Genomic DNA, 20,834 nt, shown 5'->3' with positions numbered 1-20,834 from the left:
TTTTTATTTTATTCTTTGTAACTTCTGAATTTTCCAATTATTTCTTAAACATGTTTTAGTTTTGTAATCAGAAAGAATATTGCTGTACATACTAAATTGAATTTAGATGTTTGTTCATTAGAATAACGCTCACTTTGACTCACTTGAGAATATTCTTCTATCAGGAGGTCTAGGACCTTCAAAAACCTTCATGGATGTAAATAGTTCTGTTATTTGAATAAGGCCTTTACGCTTTACTAACGTGTAGTTTGTAGAAATTTCAACAACTACCGAGGCCAGTTTAACCTGGTTTAGGAGAATTGTTCTTCACAGAGCAAATTAATTTGTCAAAATTGCATAAAAAAAGAATGTTAATATACTTAAAATCAAAATTTCCAGGCTCTTTGAATGACTTATTACTTAAAAATATGCAGATATGTTAAACACTCTATTTTTATAGCAAATGTGTCACAAGATTATATTTTGTAAGCTTAATTTCAGTTTTTGATAGACTTGAAAGAAATAATGTAGACTTTCTGCCTTGCTTCCTGCTTCTCTCACTTGATTCTAATTAGTGAGTTTTATGGTATTTCTTAATAGACATGTTAGAATTTGAAAGGATGTTGCATTTATTTTAATACAGGACTGCCCGTCGGTGTCATGTTGAGAGTGGGGACATTCTGTTAGGAAAGCTTGGGAATTGGTTGGATAACACAGTTAAACAGGGTCTTTATAAAAAGCTTGAATTGTGATCCTTTCCTGCCCCCAGGGAAAGACCTATTCAATATGAGACAGAAACTTCCCAAATTTATATGACAATAGAACTTTTTCCACTCAGCACATATTGCAGATTGCACTTTGGGGAAACGTTGATCCAGATAAGTCCCTCATGAAGAAAGGGGGTTATTGGAGGGTTGGCCCCCCTATGGTGCTTGTGTCCTCTTTTAATAACACTGCTTTATAGCATTTTATTTTACAAAGTTCCTATTTTCAGGGAGCTTACATTCCAGTAGGGAAGACCATCACATTCTTGGATAACCATAATGAAAGACATGATTGAATGCCCAAAGGGAACCAGCTGGGCTTAACTGAGCAGGTGTGATTAGATTAAGTAATAATAAAAAGAAATCACTTGAAGAATGGGAATTTACACGTATTTACACAGAAGTTTAAAGGTTCTGAGGACAAGCAGCATCCTTAAACTATAAAAGTCTGATTTCAAAGATTTGGATAGGCTGGGATGATGGGTCAGTGTGTATTTCTTTATCTCAGATGTCTTCTCCTCCCTCCCAAAAACTTCTTTTCAGAATGCTGTCTCCCGGTAGGTATGCATTTCTGCATTTTAACTCTGTTCACCTTCAAATAGTATGTCTATTGCATAAGGTTAGGCTATAATGAAGTAGCAGTGTGGACATTCTTACATAGTACTTAGAGTTCCTACAAGGCTATGCCTATTGTCTCATCTTTCTGCTGTCTCCAGACCACCAAAGTCTAGGGCTCAGATATGTTGACCTCTTTTTGTTGACAGTGTAAGGTCCAGAGGTTTCAAACTTTTGTTGAGTAAACATTTCAAACAATGTTTCAATCAATGTTTTCTGCCAGAATAAGAGAATAAGCATATTCATAATCTGGATGGTGTACCACACCATCTCTCTTGGACTATGTTCTTTTAATGATCACCAGAGCATTTTATTCGATGTAAATTATACCTCAATAAAATTGATCGTAAGCTTTTTTAAAAAGCCATTATCAGGGCACCTGGGTGGCTCATTCGGTTAAGTGTCTGACTTCGGCTCAGGTCATGATCTCACAGTTCATGAGTTTGAGCCTCACATCAAGCTTTGTGCTGACAGCTCAGAACCTGGAACCTGCTTCAGATTCTGTGTCTCCCTCTCTGCCCCTCCTCTGTTAGTACACTCACTCTCTCTCTCTCTCTCTCTCTCTCTCAGAAATAAATAAAAACATTAAAAATTTTTTAAAAGTCATTATCTTTATTTTTTATGTACAACTTTTTTATTATAATAAAATAAAATATATTGTGTATAAAATATACATTTTAAACTATTTTTAAATTATTTTCTTATTTTTAAATTTACATCCAAGTTAGTTAGCATGTAGTGCAATAATGATTTCAAGAGTAGATTCTAGTGATTCATCCCCTATGTATAAAACCCAGTGCTCATCCCCAAAAATGTCCTCCTTAATGCCCGTCACCCATTTAGCCCATCCCCCACTCCCACTCCTCCAGCAGTTTGTTCTCCATTTTTAAGAGTCTCTGTTTTGTCCCCCTCCCTGTTTTTATATTATTTTTGCTTCCCTCCCCTATGTTCATTTGTTTTGTATCTTAAATTCCACATATGAGTGAAGTCATATATTTGTCTTTCTCTGACTGACTTATTTCGCTTAGCGTAATACCCTCTTAGTTCCGTCCACATAGTTGCAAATGGCAAGATTTCATTCTTTTTGACTGCTGAGTAATACTCCATTGTGTGTGTGTGTGTGTGTGTGTGTGTGTGTGTGTGTGTGTGTGTATATATATATACATACATATACCACAACTTCTTTATCCATTCATTTGCCAATGGACATTTGGGCTCTTTCCATTCTTTGACTATTGTCGATAGCACTGCTATAAACATTGGGGTGCATGTGCCCCTTCGAACCAGCACACCTGTATCTCTGGTGTAAATACCCAGTAGTGCAATTGCTGGGTCATAGGGTAGTTCTATTTTTAACTTTATGAGGAACCTCCATACAGTTTTCCAGAGTGGCTGCACCAGTTTGCATTCCCACCAGCAGTGCAAAAGAGATCCTCTTTCTCCGCATCCTCGCCAGCATCTGTTGTTGCCTGAGTTGTTAATGTTAGCCATTCTGACAGGTGTGAGGTGGTATCTCACTGTGATTTTGATTTGTATTTCCCTGATGATGAGTGATATTGAGCATTTTTTCATGTGTCTGTTAACCATCTGGATGCCTTCTTTGGAAAAGTGTCTATTCATGTCTTTTGCCCATTTCTTCACTGGATTATTTGGTTTTTTGGCTGTTGAGTTTGATAAGTTCTTTATGGATTTTGGATACTAACGTTTTATCCTCTTTATCATTTGCAAATATCTTCTCCCATTCCCTCGGTTGCCTTTTAGTTTTGCTGATTGTTTCCTTCGCTGTGCAGAAGGTTTTTATCTTGATGAGGTCCCAATAGTTCATTTTTGCTTTTGTTTCCCTTGCCTCTGGGGACATGTTGAGTAAGAAGTTGCTGCAGCTGAGGTCACAGTGGTTTTGGTCTGCTTTCTCCCCTAGGATTTTGATGGCTTTCTGTCTTACGTTTAGGTCTTTCATCCATTTTGAATTTATTTTTGTGTATGGTGTCAGAAAGTGGTCCAGTTTCATTTTTCTGCATGTTGCTGTCCAGTTTTCCCAGCACCATTTGCTGAAGAGACCGTCTTTAGTGTATTGGATGTTCTTTCCTGCTTTGTCAAAGATTAGTTGGCCATACGTTTGTGGGTCCATTTCTGGGTTCTCTATTCTGTTTCATTGATCTAAGTGTCTGTTTTTGTTCCAGTACCATATTGTCTTGATGATTACAGCTAAAAAGCCACTATCTTTCGATATGTGAAACAACCTTAAGAAAGAGGTATCTAGTTGCAACATGGATGGTGAATACTACATGTTGCCTTTCTTTCTGACGTTAATCATAAACTAAAATGTATATTAGTTTGGACTAATGCATTACACAGTCTCTCAAAATATTTCTGGACTTGTTGCAAATGTTAATGTTCACATCATTGTCTTTTTATTTTAATGAAGCTATTTTTTGGCATTACTATAATGTCATCACATATAATTAGTTTTATGTTCTATCTCATAAGAGATGGAAAGTGATAAGGCTCTCATTGGGGTGGCTGGTGTGCTCTGTTATGGTCTTGACCAAGATGATATAGCACTGAGTTAAGGTGACGTTCCCCACTTTTCAAATTCCATTCAGGTACAGGGATTTCCACGGCTCCTCAGGAGAGACAGATATGGGGAAAACACTTGAAGCTTCTCTTTTTACTACCCATGCACATACCCTCACTTGTCCCCAGGAAAGAAGGAGCAACTTCTCTGGCAAATTGGGTGAAAGATCTTGGCCTGCTGGACTCAGCGCCACGGAGGTGCTTACCCAGGTCTGCTAATCCTGTGACCTGGAAAACTCCCTGGACAGCCTTCCCTCCTGGAAGGAGCCCTGTGTGGTCCAGAATCCTAGGACTGGGAAGAAGGTGTGGCATCGGAGATGAAGTGTGTGCATGATTTTCCATCAGCTGGCAACTGCTCACCATTTACCTTCTCTTGTTGAATGTCTCCATCAGGTCCAAACTTAGGAGGGAAAGAGGGCTGTTAGATAATGAGTCCCTTCTCCCAATCCCAACAGGCTGGAATTCTGCAAGTACTTTGAAGGATTTCTACCTACCCAGGCAATGGGAGGTGGGTCTGTCTTCTGCCCCACGTTGGTGGAAACTCTGTTTCCCTCACGGGCTTCCGTTTCTACTAAGAACTGGTAGATGTAGTATAGGCGGTTGAGCTCTGGAGTAAGTTCATGTAAGTGTGAATTCTTACCAGGCAGATTTCAGTTTTCCCATCTGTCAAATGGAGATTTAAAAAGCATATGGTTATTGTCAAGATTCTTGTTGTGTGATAATTCCTCTGAAGTACTTATCACAGGGCCAACATAAGAATGAGTGAGCTATTATTATTGCTGTCATCACTGTGTGCGTGCACAATGGCTTCAAAGCTGCATAAATACAGTTATTACAATGATGGACTCTCCCAGCATCCAGAAGATTCCAGAATGTTTTGGTGAGGAGGAACTATCCCAGATCTTTTGATGATGGTGGCGATGAAGGGTACAGCAGAAGGAAGGACTGGAAGTTTGGGGACAGTGTGGTGAAACGGAGATAAACATCTGTGTGTGTGTTGGGGAGAGTTGTGCATGATGGGAACATGTGTAGGATGGTTTTGATATAATATGTGGTGTTACTGAATATACGATGTTTGGCATGAACTATCAAAGAAAAAAAAAGAACTGAAACTCTGTTTTGCCAGAATAACTTCCATTTTTGTGTATAAATTATTATTTGTGCAAAGTGATTGCCACACATAGAAATAGAGCTGATTTGTGCATGTCATTTCATATATCAGATAAACGGTGCTGTAAATATTATTTGGTTGTAACAGCCACTTCTATAAATACAGTTGTTAATGGGGCGCTTGGGTGGCTCAGTCGGTTGAGCGTCCGACTACAGCCCAGGTCATGATCTCGCAGTCCGTGGGTTCGAGCCCCGCATCGGGCTCTGTGCTGACAGCTTAGAGCCTGGAGCCTGTTTCAGATTCTGTGTCTCCCTCTCTCTCTGACCCTCCCCTGTTCATGCTCTGTCTCAAAAATAAATAAACATTAAAAAAATTTAAAAAATAAATAAATACAGTTGTTAATCAGCTGTGATAAGCAGGGCATCTAACCACGTAGCTATTAAAAACTTATTATAGGAGATACTGTTAGTGCTCTGCCCAGATACTCTTGGATCCCCTTCATTTTCTCCGCTCTCTTCCTCTGGCTCCATTCTTTGCTTCCACCAGCCACACCTGCACCTTGTCAGGGGACTGTGCGTGGGTCTCTGGAACTGCCTTGCCTTTTGGTACAGAAAGCTGGAAGCGCCTCTAGTCCATCCTCACCCCGGGTGGCCCTTGGCCAACAACAGATGGGAGTGGGAGCGTGAAAGGCCAGCACCTTTGCCTTGAGTGGGAATAACTCTGGGGGGAGACTGTGGCTTGCCCCCCAGGACACTGCCTAAAACCGCAGTCCTCCCTCAGTCATCCTCTTAATAAATGATTCGCACCTGATTCCTTATCACAGGTTCTGTTTCTGGGGAACCTGAATTAAAATCACTTAATGTACGTCAACTTTTCTCCTGGGCATGGTGTAAATGTCAGCTTATTAATCCTCACAACACTGTATGGCAGTTATTATTACGCTTACTTCATGGAGAAGCACGCTGACTTGAATTAAAGAGTACTGGCAGCTGCACGTCACTGGAGGTGGTTGGAGGTTCGTTGCTTTGCCTTCTTTCCTGCCCTTCTGGCCCCTGGCGTCTTATTTAGCGTGACCGCTGTGTTATCTTTTGAAGTACAGGCACCATGTTGGGATGGTTTATCTGAACAAACAAGACTGCATTTGGGAATTATCTACATAAAGCCCATCACTGATGAAGATATCTCAATAATTCTCCTTGATTCAGAACCCACAGGATGATTTAGCCAAGAGACCCTAAAATAAGTTTTGTGTAGAGAAAACAAGTTATCAGAACGACCAGGAAGAATGCTACTGCATTGACTAAGACCTCAGCAAGAGCACTGGGTGAATCAGATAGGGGGTGAGGGGCAAGACTCTGGGGTCAGGTTCATCTGGGCTGGAGTCCCAGCGTCTCTTCTGACAAGCTTTGTGATCTTGGGCTACTTATGTAATCTCATCCTTAATCTTCTCACCTGTAAAATGGAGACTGCAAGATCTATTTTGGAGGATTGAAATAAGGATTAAATAAAAGAATAAAAGAACATATATAAAGTTCTTAGCATAATGCCTGGCATAGAGTATGCTCTAAATCAAATCAGTTTTTATTAAAACAATGTCTGGAGCATATTATGTGGTCTGACTCAGTGATTCACCCTAAACAGAGGTGTATCATTTGCAGACATCGATGATGCAATATGCAGCTGCCCGTGGACCTCCTCATAGGCCATAACTGGTGTGCGGGCCACACCTTGAGAACCTTACAGTACAGGTACCAATATGCCATTTTCCTGGTGGAGTCTGCAGTGAGACAGGCTTTTTGCATTTTCCATTTACCAGAGAGAGGAATGGCCACAGGCCACTCTGCCCCTGAATAATCTGCCTGCCAGCAATATGAAGATTGCTTCATAAAGGCGGTACAGACTTGTTCTCTTGTTTGACATTTTATGGTGGGATCATTGTAGATTCACATGTTGCTAGAGATAATACAGACCCCCATGCCTTTCACCCAGTGTCCCCCAATGACAACATCTGCAGACATCTGATTTTAAACATATTTTTGAGTAAGTATTCGTGCCTTCCCTTACATGTGCAAAAACGCTGAAAAATCTTTGTTTTAGTGAGACTGCAAACCACAAGACCCAGTCTCTTCTGTCAAGAATCTGAAAATCAACTGGAGCCTTGAGTGAGGAACCTTGAGTCAAAAAGGAGCCCTTATATATACACATTCCTTTATTTGCCCCAGAATGAAAACTAAGACTTTTACATGCAGCACTTTTTTTTTAAACCTGTAATGTTTGATTGCAAACTTTTTCTTTTTTTTTTTTCCTCATTGTGCATATGATTAGATTACATAGAGGGTTAGAATTGTTGACTTTGCAGTCATAACCATGCCATTCAAGACCCCATGTGTGTTTCCTCTTCTAGAGGTGGGTGGGCCCCACACAAAGACCTTTTTGGGGGTCCTTAAAGCATGTGGTAAGAACATTTGTGGCTTGGAACAAAAGCAGAAACGCCAAATCCGGTCAGCTTAGGTAGCATTTCTTTAAAAGAGCCATTGTAGAAGCTCTTGGTTACTAAGAAGCACAGCTGCTCCCATGGTGGTACCGCCATGGCCCAGGCTCTGCTTCCCCCTCAGCACATTGTTCCTCATGTACCAGTGTATCCGGTGCCTGTACTGGTCATGCAGGGGAAACAGCTCATGTGCAGTGTCTGATATGATCATCAGTCTATGGATAGTAGAGCAGTTGGCTTTATTTACTGGGTGAACTGTCTTAATTTTGCTTTTAATTTTTAAAAAAAATTTTAATGTTCATTTTCGGGAGAGAGAGAGTGAGAGAGTATGAGTGGGGGAGGGTCAGAGAGAGAGGGAGACACAGAATCTGAAGAAGGCTCCAAGCTGTGAGCTGTCAGCACAGAGCCCGACACGGGGCTCGAGCTCGTGAACTGTGAGATCATGGCCTGAGCCGAAGTCAGACGCTTAGCTGACTGAGCCACCCAGGTGCCCCTTTACTTTTAATTTTTAAAGTAGGAAGTATCTCTTTGTCCCCAACATTGCCTTCTCCTTCTCTCTTCTTTCCTGCCTCCTTCTTGAGTCTCTGAGCCTCCAGCCTCAACCTCTTCCAACTGCCTTCCCATCTTTTCTTACTCTCCTCATGGATCCTCCCATCTCTTGCTTCCCCTTACTGTCAGCCCTCCAAAAGAAAAAAAAAAACAGAAAGAGAGAAAGAAAAAGGAGAATAAACAGAAAAACCCTCCATTACGACATTTGGCAAAAACCTTATAATCATATGTTTATTTTAATTTCATTTTACTGTCTTCCAAAACACAGGGCTGTGCAGAACGAGGCTTCTGTTTGCCTCGCGGGCATTTACAGTTATTCGGTGGTAATGATGCACAGTCAATTTATAAACAAACATCTTTTTGTCTTTATTACTGGGTTTGTTTCTGATGTCTGAACGAGCAGTTTAAGTGTATGTTTGCAAGCCATTCACCAAGTATCTTACACTAGGTACAAAGAGGAGGTAGAAATTAGTATTGCATAACTCATGGTTTGCAACACTGCCACAGAGTAGGGCTTGGGGATTTAATGATAGGGGGAGTGACTTTCTCACCGTTATATCCTCTATGTACAACCGTGGGCCACCAGAGGAGACAGCTCAGTGGACAAGTGAACCATCTATTACCATGGGTTCAGCCCGAATGTAAGCCAAGCCTTTTGTCTCAGTGATATAGAAAACCAAACAGTGGGCCATGGGAGACCCATGACATGTATCCAGGACAGCAGTCAACTGGAATAACAGTAGGATGAGGGGGGTGTGTGTGTCCAGAGATGAAGGACATAGAGACAAAGCCTGGAGTACTTATAAGGTGGGGTTGTGACGGGACATTGCATGTGGCTTACCTGTCACTGCTGGCCTGGGGGTGACTTCCGAAAGGACAGACCCCAACTAGACAAGCCTATTGTTCTAATTCAATGTTTATCAAAGGCATCTGTGAAATCGTTTGATGAACTCTACCCATTTCCTACCGACATGACCGTTATACTAGGGCAAATACTCAATTGCAGTTTGGGGGCACTGCATGAGTCTTTGTTGAAGGAAATACAATGAAAGGAGAGGGAAAATGCATTTTACAAATATATATATGACTCAATAGCATTGTATATGGGGCTGCTTGCCTGCTTTTTTTTTTAATACTAGGAAATAAGTTCAGACAGGATTCTTCTCATATTCTGGTTTTGACTTTGCAGTGTGTGTATATGTCTGTGAGCAATACTATTTTTCTCAATCCAAATGTGTTAGATGTACTTTTTGAGGTTCCAGATGTCCTGTTTTATCCTCAGGGAATTCCTGTGCATTCCATGCAAAGCTAATTCTGTGTCTTAGTCTGAGGGGGACGGTGAAAAGAGACCAGAGACCAAGGGATAGATGGTGAAAAAGACAAGAAAGGAATACTAAGTATCTTGTGTGGCTTTTCTTCTTTTGCAGTTCTGTTTTGAAGCCAAAGTGGATGATGCCGTCAGGGCTGAAGCACTGATCAGAGTCTGAAAACTTCCCATCTTCGCATTTGCCATCAGTTGAGATAAGATGGAAGACTGTTACAAGGATAGGACTTCACTGATGAAGGGCGCCAAGGACATTGCCCGGGAGGTGAAGAAACAAACTGTAAAGAAGGTGAACCAGGCAGTGGACCGGGCCCAGGATGAATACACCCAGCGGTCCTATAGTCGGTTCCAAGATGAAGAAGAGGACGATGACTATTACCCACCTGGAGAGACCTATAATGGGGAGGCCAATGATGATGAAGGCTCCAGTGAGGCTACCGAGGGCCATGATGAAGATGATGAAATCTATGAAGGGGAGTATCAGGGCATCCCCAGTATGAACCAAGGGAAGGACAGCATTGTGTCAGTGGGGCAGCCTAAGGGCGATGTGCACAAGGACCGCCAGGAGCTGGAGTCAGAGAGGAAAGCTGATGAGGAAGAACTAGCCCAGCAGTATGAGCTGATAATCCAAGAGTGTGGTCATGGCCGTTTCCAGTGGGCCCTTTTCTTTGTGCTGGGCATGGCCCTTATGGCGGATGGTGTGGAGGTGTTTGTTGTTGGCTTCGTGTTGCCCAGCGCTGAGACAGACCTGTGCATTCCAAATTCAGGATCTGGATGGCTAGGTGAGTGCATCATGCCTGTGACACAGATTCTGAAACTGGCTTATTTGTGGAGCACCGTTAACAAATAGAATACTTACTTTTCATCCAGAGCACTGCTTCCCCCCTCACCACTACTTTATTAGGAACAGCTTTAAACATGCAAAAGAATCAAAAACATTGTACAATGATGCTTGTATATATCCACTACCTAGATCCTATAGTTAACATTTACCGTATTTTCTCTATCATCTATTCATCCATCAATCCAACTTATATGTTTATGCATTTCAAATTAAGAGCAGTATGTTTTATATTATTATAAATGTTTTACTGGTTTCTCCTTTATTAACTTCTAAAGATATGTCCTTGGAAGTTAATAAGACTACTATATGAAACATATTTGGTACTTTTCTAAATATAGAGGTTAATTCTACAAAACTCTGACAAATGTGATTTAAAATTCTGAATTTCAAATTTTATGTATAATACTATGATTTAAATACTTTTGGGACCCCGCTAGTTTTTTTTTTTTCCTATAATCTATGTGTGTGTTTGCTTGTTTATTTTTTCAGTTAGTTTTATTCATAGAATTTTCTCTAGATGACTTTTTCTTTTTCAAAGCTTGTACCTTTGTGCCTAAACTGGAAGAACTTCCTCATATGCTTTAAAAATCTATTTCAAATCGGGCAGCTGGGTGGCTGAGTCAGTTAAGCGTCCAACTCTTGATCTCAGCTCAGGTCATAATCTCACGTTTTGTGAGTTCAAGCCCCACATAAGGCTCTGCACTGATAGTGTGGAGCCTGCTTGGGATTCTCTCTGCCCCTTCTGTCTCTGTTCCTCCCCTGCTTGTGCTCACTCACGTGCATGCTCTCTCTCTCAAAATAAATAAATGAACTAAAAAAAGTTTTTAAAATCTATTTCAAGTCGTATTAATATCTAAATTATATGTGTAAAAATAATACGACTTCTCTATCAAATATCTAGATAGCAGAAGTTACCATGACCTTGAGGTTCAAAGAAACCCTCCCTTGTGGAAGGGAAAACAAGAAGGCCAAGAAACATGCACACAGCCACATAGCCCCAACAATTTAAGTCCATGTCAAGCATTCAGTAGATTAAGGTAGGAGGACTTTCAAACCCCTTTTGCTAAGCATACCCCAGACAACATGTTTATGTGCATATGAAATCTATATGTGTCTCAGAGTCTGTGAGAGTAAGAGTACTTGGTATCTATATTTTCAAGGGACTTTTTAAAACTAAAGTTTGATAAACAAAAGTCTGCAAGTCTTTTTATGGAAACTGAGTAATTTTATTGAGTAATGTTATAATCATTGATGCTGAGAAGTTTTCTGTGTGAAAAAAATTAAATGCCATTTTCTAACCTGCTCTGTGACAGTGAAAGAGAGAAAATCATGAGAAAAAGATTTACATCTCATTTCTTTAACACTTGTTTCTTTATATGACCCCGTCCTAGCATCTATTTTTTTATTTACTTAGCTGAAAGAGATAGATTCTTGGAAGCAGACTGTGAGGGAGAGAGGGTGGGGGTGGGACATATTTTGCCTGTTTTTGCTGGTAGACTCATCTCTGTGTTCAGCCATCAAAATACAGAACATAATTTTGAGGAGGGTCCTTAGTCGTTTGTCAAATTGATCATTTCAGTGTACCTCGTATGTATCCACTGTATTTTGCCTTTGTGTGTGTGTGTTTTTTTTCTTTTAGTGAGCAGCTATATCTACTATAAGGCTGGGAATCAAAATATTTATCAAGATGTTGCAAAAGGAGTGCATCAGCAGAACATTTTAAGGAGATAGATACTTAGAAATATAACGGCACACATATTTAATAATTGCAAGCTTCATTTTAGGATAAAAAGCATTTCACATTATAATCCTAGCTTTTATATTGGAAACATTTCAGAAAACTCTAAACTAAGCTTGCCTTTATCTTCTTGGTGCTGAATGGAAACACAGTATGACACCTGGTTCTCTTATCAGTTTATTCCATACACCTTTAAACCCTGCTGATGTTATACACCCCTAGGTGACATTCAGAAGTTCAGATAATGCTGTGGAACAATTGGAGCAGTGATATTTTCCTCTTTCCATAAGTGTGACTGCTTTAGTGAATTAAAACTGTGTCCCCAAGAGTGTATGGTTTCACTCAACACTGTGAGTCCCCAACAGAAGCATTTTAATGGTTTCATAACTGTACCTTCCAGACTTGCACTTCAATTCTTTTGCCACTGTAATTTCACTTATAATTGCATTCTAATGGAGTTTTTTAAGACAAGCATTTAAATTGTTTTGCCATTTTCATTCCATCGAATAATAGCTTTGTAATATAATTACCGCTCTAAGTCACAGCAATGGGATCAAAATGCGAGAAAGATGCATGACCCATGTTTGGTGGTCTTTGAGGGATATAGATTTGCAAAGTAATTTCTCATTTGGCACTAAGCATTGTGTCGTTCTCTCAAGGAAGACCAGGAACAAAAAATATGAACCAATTTATGTCTCATTTATTTGGGAGATAGAGCCTCTCTTGATGTTTGCTAGAAGGTTGACTTAAAGATAGTGACTGTGTGTGCAGGTGTCTATGTGTATGGCCTGTGTGTATATATAACATTGTTAATTGGGCTGGGAAAAAGAGTAAATATTTAAGCATCTAACGAGCTGTTCTTTGGGGGAATAAGGTGCAGTCTTATTTAAGATAATCCATGCTCCATTGCCAAAGTCTATTATTGAGCATTTATTATGTGCAAAGCATAGTGTTACCACTGGGGATAATAGGACAAATAAGGATGAGGTTTCTGTATCCAAGGAAGTTATAGTCTAGTATGGAGAAATCACAAATGTCTGCATGTTGCTAGCACGAAGAAACAAATATCAACAGCTGGAAGAGAAGCAAAAATAGACTTGAGGCTGAGAGACCACGTAAGGTGTCGCGACCTGACCGAGGCAGTGGGGGGAAAAGCCAGGATTTGAGAGCTGTTCCAGAGGTAGGGTCAGCAAGGATTGGTCCTCGATGAATTCAGATGGCGGAACAAGTGGACAGTTGATGAAAAGAAGGTGATTCATCAAATAAAGTAATGCGGAGTACAGGTTTGAACCTGAGGCAGGAGGATGAAGAGTTTGTTTTAGACTTCTCCCTTTGAGATCCTGGGGAGCGTCCCAGGAGTCCAGTGAGCCACTGTCCTTTTGGACTGAAGCACAGTTGGTTTGTGAGCAATCTCATTTAAGATGACGCTGCCAGTGACCTCAACCAGGGGGACAGTGGTTTCCCGCAGAAAGCTCTATTATGGGGCTGCTGATGAGGAGGATGGCAGAAGAGGAGCAACCAGGAGAGCGGGGAGGCCTGGATGTCGCTGAGAAAAGGAAGAGATCTGTCACCCTCAGGTGCTGCAGTCTTTTTTTTTTTTTTTTTTTTTTTTTGAGTTTTGAGAGATGGAGAGAGAGAGCAGTACGAGCACAAGAGCAGGGGAGGGGCAGAGAAGGAGAAAGAGAATCCCAAGCAGGCCCCGTGCTGTGAGTGCAGCCGAGCACGACGTGGGACTCCATGATCTCTGTGAGATCAAGACCTGAGCCAAAAGCAAGAGTCGGACACTTAACCGACTGAGCCATGCAGGTGCCCTGGTGGCTGCAGGGTCCTGCAGGAAGGATTCCAAACAGTCTCTCAGTTCTGGCATTTAAGAAGTTACCGGCAGCGCAAAAGACCATTAAGACGAAAACAGCGAGCAAAGCTCGTGAATAAAGGGTTTAATAGCTAAAGAGCAATGCAATTTTTTTTTAAGGTTTGTCTTGTTTTGTTTCGTTTTGAGAGAAAGAGAGACAGAGCACAAGTGGGGGAGGGGCTGAGAGAGAGGGAGACACAGAATCCGAAGCGGGCTCCAGGCTCTGAGCTTTCAGCACAGGCAGGGTTCAAACCCACAAACTGAGATCATGACCTGAGCCGAAGTCGGACGCTTAACCGACTGAGCCACCCAGGCATCCCAACAGAAATTTTTATACATCTTTTCTGCAACTTCAGCTGCCCCTCTGGTGTTACAATAGGTTCTGTGTTTGATAAAGCACTATTTGTGCACTAGCTTTTGTGTGTGGGGCATGGCCCAGGGCCCTGTAAGGGAGACTGCGAATAAGGATTGGTTCCTATTATCAAGGGAGATCATGGTATTTCCCAGCTGCTGGTGTCTTAGTGTTTTAGGCAGACCCTGTCACCTTAAAAATGAGGGGGGGACTTGGGAGTGTACCTGACTTGCCTAATGCATCGCTGCCTGTTGGGAGAGCCAGACTGCCACCCATTCCAGCTCCTCATCCCATCTGCCTTTCCAGTTCTCCAACATTTTCATTTAAAGGCCTCTGGAATGGGGTTACTTCTAGGAGAATACAGTATTCTCAATTGTTGGCAGAAACATACCACTCCAGTATCTCAAGGGGGGGAGGACAGATCTAAAAATTCACTTTTTGTTCATGGATTCCAACAGTGTAATCACCTATTGATATTACATCTTTTTCTCCCTTTCCTAAGCCCTAATAGAGGATATGCCCTGGTTGTTGTTGTTGTTGTCTTTATTTATACACAGTACATAAGGGCAACAGTCACAAATGAGAAATACGATTTCCTCAAAAATAAAGGGGACATGAGCCCCATGGGACCAGGGGTTTTTGTCAGTGTTGTGAACTACTGTTTCCCCACCGCCCACATCAGTGCCTAGTACATAACGGAATCTCAACAAATATTTGAGATGACAATCCCTGCGATCATTAACACTTTGAGACCTCACTGAGGATATGGACATATCGAAAGTAAGAATGTATTATTTTGAGTGGGCATTCATCAGTAGTAGAGGACCAACAGGAGGGAAAGTCATAGATGCAGATGTTGTCAGTGCCCTTCTGGTTGTTGGTCAGGGTTGCGGTGTCCTGACCTAAAAATCTTAACCGATGTGGTTTGGGGGCCACATGTATCACTATTGTAAGGAAGGCTGCCTGAGGCCTGGAGTCTGTAAAGACATGAATCCTATAGCAAAGACCTCTCGCTCTAATTCCACACTCCAAAGCCCTTTAAAGATTTCAAATTCAGCTTGCTTTAGAGCTTGCCCATCCGGAATGCGCCTGCCAGAGGATGCCAGTCTTTGTGGAAATTCTGTGTTTCATTTAAATTAACCAATTGGCGTTCTGATTTTTCCATCTGTCTTGGTGAGCTTCACTCCTGGGAGTCTGCTTCTGAGAGATGGATGTGTTCAGGGTGTGCTGACACATCTAGTTGGGGAACACGTGGGAACCAGGTCCAGACCAGGACTGGGTGGAAGTAGCCAGCACCCTGGAAGGCCCACCTGGGTGTCCCAGAGTAATACCCTATTGTAGCACAGACTAATTTTCCTTTAGAACCTCTATAGCATTAGCTGGTTGATTGGCATGTTGGGCAAAAACAGAGGTGGACCATGAACATCAAAGCATCAAGAATGTATTGGTACATATGAATGGAATTTTTCTTGACTTTTTTTCATTTTTGGACATGTCAGTTTGGAAACTATTCAATACTTGCCTATCAAGTCAGAGTGTTTGGAATTTGTATACCTTCTCTTGACAACTACGATGCTCATTCAACAAAAATTTGTTGAGCACTGACTATGTGACTGGCATGGTTTTAGACTCTAGAGATACAATGGTAAATAAAACAAAATCGCTAGTAGACCTTAAGCATGTCTTTTAACTGTTCTTTCCGTAGTTTCTACCTAGGTGGTAGAATTTCTTGGAACATACCGAGTTCTCTCTCTGTCTCTCTCTCCCCTGCTACTTCATTTGCCACTTATAGAAATGGTGGTTTCCTTGGAGGCTGGGCTGGATGGATATGACCTGAACTATCCCTAATTTCTCTTCATCTCTCCATATGCTCCCTTATTCTTTTAGGTATTACCAAAAGAAGACATATTCTTTTGGGATTTCTAGCTCCTTATCTTTAGCTGTCCGTGTTTAAAAAACAAAATAAAACAAGCTTCAAGTTTCTGAGATATCTTTTTCTTTCCTTCTGTTGACTGCTCGTTGCCACTAGATTGCAGGCAGAATACAGTAACTGGCTCAGTGTGTGTCGAACCAGTCGTTTCATTCAGTGTGTGTATTACCTGTTCCCAGTGCTGCCAGGTAGACCAGTATATCTGAGCTGATACCAAAATGATGCGGTCTTAGCTTTATTCCAAGTTTTGATCATCGGGAATCTGGATATACTCTGTATATCTTTCTCAGTTTGAGAAATAACTGGTATATATCACTGTGTAATTTTAAGATGTACAGCATGATGGTTTGTGTATATTGTGAAATGATTGCCATACTAGGTTCAGCTAATGTCCATCTTCTCATAAATGCAATAAAAAGATAAGAGAGAAAAAAAGGAAAAAAATTGTTTCCTTATCACGAGAACTCTTAGGATTACGAACTCCCTTTTTCTTTCTTTTTTTTCCCCCAGGGGAATTGTACCAAACTCTCTTAGCAACTTTCCAACGTACTTGACTCTTGAACCACTTAGGGGTTACAGGCGCTGTGACCCTCTTCATGGGTGAAAACCCCAGTGTAACTTTCACTCCCCCAAAACTTAACTACTGATAGCCTGTTCTCAGTAGGAAGCCTAACTGATTCACATAAACAGTCTTATTAACACATGGTTTGTACATTACCTACATTACATATTATATTCTTATAATAAAGTAACCTAGAAAAAAGGAAATCATAACAAAGAAAAAATACACTTATTGTACTATATTTATATTAAAAAAAAATCCATGTATAAATGGACCCATGTAGTTCAAACCTTTGTTGTTGAAGGGTCAACTGTGTATCATACTCCAGTATTAGCTACAGTCATCATGTTATAGATTATACTAGTACTTACTTATAACTGGAGGCTTATACCTTTTGACCATCTTCCTCCATTTATCCCTCCTCTCCCCCCCCCCCACCCCCACTGCCTCTGATAACCACAAGTCTGATCTCTTTTTTCTATGATTTTTTTTTAGGTTTTTGGGTGTTTGTTGTTGTTGTTATTGTTCTGCATATAAGTGGGATCATACAGTGTTTGTTTGTCTTTCTCCATCTGACTTATTTCACTGAATATAATGCCTTCAAGGTCCATCCATGATGTTGCAGATGGTTGACTTTCCTTGTTTTGTTTTTTTAATGGCTGAAAAATATTCCAGTGTGTGTGTGTGTGTGTGTGTGTACGTGCATACACACCATACCTTCTTTATCCATTCACCCATCAATAGACATTTAGGTTGTTTCCATGTCTTGCCTATTGCAATAATGCTGCTATGAACATGGTGGTGCAGGTGTCTTTCTGAGTTGGAGTTTTTATTTCCTTCAGATATAATCCCGGGAGAGTTGCAGTATCATGATCATAATGGATTAAGTCTTTAATCCATTTTGAGTTCATTTCTGTGAGTGCTTTAAGATATGGGTCCGGTTTCATTCTCTTACATGTATTTACATGTAATTAAATACAATCCAATTATCCCAGCACTGTTTATTAAAGCACTTTTTTCCATTGAGTATTCTTGGCTCTTTTGTCAAATATTAGTTACTGTCTATGCTTTACTTCTGGGCTCTTGATCCTGTTCCATTGGTCTATTTGTCTGTTTTTATGCCAGTACTATACTGTTTTGATGACTGTAGCTGCATAGTATATCTTGAAATCAGGCGGTGTGATGCCTCCTGTTTTGTTCTTCTTTCTGAGGAAATCTTTGGCTATTAAGGGTGTTTTGTGGTTTCATATGAATTTTAGGAGTGTTTTTTTCTACTTCTGTAAATGTGTTCTAAATTTTAAGATGAGTGGCTTTGTACCCTAGAAGTGTAAGCTGCAGATTTCAGGATCAGCAACTATATACCCTGCCCAATCCCTTTGTTATTGACATCTGCCTTGGTATCTTGAAGGGAGGTTTGATCTGCATTGTGTGTGTGTGTATGCGTGTGTGTGTGTGTATGCCCTCTGCTTCTGTTTAGCCTCTCAGCTGTCACAGTGATTCTAATTGGAATTAAAAAGTTATTGGCTTCTAGAGAACATCCTGTTCACCAACACTAGCAAAATCTTATTTGGATTCATTATTGCCAAATTGGAAAAGAAGACTCAATAATTTGTTGCCATTATATCCTTGGGTCTTATTTCCTCTGGTCATTCATTCTAACCTCCTAGTGGATTTGGCCTATGTAGCCTGAAACAATTCCTCCATCCAGGAAGTCTGTGATACATTTTCACAGGATAGGAGTGAACAGAAACCCCATGCCACATTCCAGAATCTTGCCAATAAGCAGCATTCTGAGACTTTGAGAGTGTGATAGTAAATGCCTTTCTGTCACCCGGAGGCTCATTGGGGGTTTTCCTACAATATAGCTTTGAACCTAAAGGCTGATCCTTGCATCCTGAATCCCTATATCTCTGCATCCTAGAACACTTCTGGATGAGGATTCTGATTCCAGTGGTGCTACATATTACATTACATTACATTACAGTACAGTACAGTACATTGTTCTGATTCAATCTGGGACTCTCCCTGAAGTCACTGTAGAACTTGTTGATCTGTTGTTAGTTTAGAGACTTTGTTAATTGCATGTTGGTTTAAATAAGGCAGTTTGAAATGTTAATCACCTAATAACTGTATCAAGCCAAATTCAAATAATTTGGGCTTGTAGGTTTGAATTCCAACCAGGAAGATGAAATCACCCCTTTTCATGGGAAATCTAATCTCTCAATATTCTCATGTAACAAGAGCTTGTATAGGAACTAAGGTTCCTGCAAAATGCTTCAGGGAGTAGGAAATGGTTTAATTACATTCATCTTGAAGAGTTATTCTGATAAATGACTGAAGCAAGTATTCCCAACCCACATATTTGCAAACTGACATTCTTACCTTACACTTAGAAATTTCTTATTGGCCTTTTTAAGATTGTGACAGAAAAAGTAAAAGAAGTCCTTGGGTATAGTTCTTACCTTCAATTTCAAAACTGAGATCTCTAATGAAATATAAAATGATGAGGACACAATGAGTTTTTCCAACTAAAAATTTCTAATGTAAGGAATTTGCTTAAAAATAGAATATAATGATCTCTAAATTATTTTCACATCTCTCTTATCTCTTATCTCTCTTATCTCTAAATGCGAAAGATGATAAATTTTGTCATGTGTATTTTCCTACATTAAAAATGCAATCTTCCTATACCTATTAGAAACGAGCAAATATTTCTAAATATTGGAATATTATTTATCTCTGCCATTAAGTTTATTTTTTCACTCTCAAGACAAAGCCTGGAAACAGAGAAGCTGACAGCTGAGAAACTGCTGAAAATCCACCTTAACCAATTGACATTGGAGGGCTGCTATGTACAGTTTTGCAGGTTGTAAACTGCACCAAGGCACCTGGCTAGTGATGAAAAGGTGGTAGTATCTTGCCACCACTGTCCTTAATAACTGACATCAATATAATTACCATATTAAAAAAAAAGAAAGAAAGGCCCTGCTTTAAGACAAAGGACTCTATTAGTTATGTCACTGACAAGGGAGTTCTCAACCAAGCGTAAGACCTACCAGCCTGCACTGTGGCCAGCCTGGGGCTTGATGGAAGGAGCAGTCAGCATCCATCTGCACCATCAGGTCAGCCAAGCAACAACAGAGCAAGTTGGGGTGGGAGGGAAGGAAGAGTGTCTTCTTTCCTAACACCCCAGGAAGAGCTACAGAGAGCAGGATGGAGCCACACCACCTGGCACTTTTGTAGGGCAGATTGCCTCAGTGCTGCTAGGATATAGCTTGCATCTGCCCAGCACCCTTGGTTTGTGCCTGGGAGAAGAGTTCTGTTCAGGGGCATAGCATGGAACAAGCTCTTAGAGGGGAAGTTAAGGGGCCTGCTTAACATTTGGTATGCCCTTTGTGAAGTCACGAAAAGAAGCTGAGAAAGTTGGGCACAGGTCTACTTAATACAGGATATTTGTAAGGTGCTTTCAAGTAAGTGCTGGAACATGGCTTTCTTCTAAGAGAATATGATTGCTATTGTTCTGCAGAGAAGCAAACATTTTGGGAATAGTTTTGTAGCATTTGAATTACCAAAGATCAATATACAAAATAGGTTACATTCTTGAAGTCTTTTGGTATTTAAATTTAGGTATTCGTGATGTTTAAAGAGAAAGAGTTGTGTTGAGTAAATTCATTGCCAAGAATATCTTAGTCCTTGAGAGGGATTTGCATGAACCTAAGTGAGAATGAAATGTGTGTGCCCTTTTCTGCAAAGAGACTGATGCCAGGTAGCATAGACACCCAGTTAATATTGACAGTGTGCCTACCAGAAAGGAGGGAACCTGTGGTGAGAGGCCAAGTTTTTGCCCCCAGGTAATATTTTAGGATGCAGGAGTCTCTTCCCAATGACTAAGTAAAAATCAAATCTACCCATGGGTAGTACCACTGTCAGGAGGGGGAGAGTAAGGACTGGGGCATATTTGGGGGGAGTTTGGGGACACTGCTTTTACCTCCAGAATCAAGAATCCAGTTTACCTCTGTGACCTTATGTTTGAGATTTCCTCCCAACACTCTTGAGACCATATTATCATATCTTGCCATACTTCTGTAGGCTCATTCATGACAGCGTAGCAAAGATAGTTCGACTGCATGCGCGCGTGCGTGCGCGCAC

The 20,834-nt window shown here is 40.7% G+C and overlaps 1 protein-coding gene across 1 annotated transcript in view; it reads left to right on the top strand.

The window, feature by feature from the left end:
* The window catches only part of SV2C (synaptic vesicle glycoprotein 2C), a 227,821-nt gene that overhangs the window by 49,740 nt on the left and 157,247 nt on the right, over nt 1–20,834 (top strand). The window contains exon 2 of the mRNA XM_019462979.2: nt 9,511–10,189. Within this exon, the coding sequence (XP_019318524.2) occupies nt 9,610–10,189 (580 nt within the window). The 5' untranslated portion in view covers nt 9,511–9,609. The remainder of the gene's footprint in view (nt 1–9,510; nt 10,190–20,834) is intronic.

The sequence above is a fragment of the Panthera pardus genome, unplaced genomic scaffold (genome assembly GCF_024362965.1).
Source record: "Panthera pardus isolate Hobbes unplaced genomic scaffold, ASM2436296v1 HiC_scaffold_2, whole genome shotgun sequence".
NCBI classification, from domain to species: domain Eukaryota; kingdom Metazoa; phylum Chordata; class Mammalia; order Carnivora; family Felidae; genus Panthera; species Panthera pardus.
Note: the sequence above shows the minus strand (reverse complement) of the source record. Positions and strands in the feature narration are given on the sequence as shown.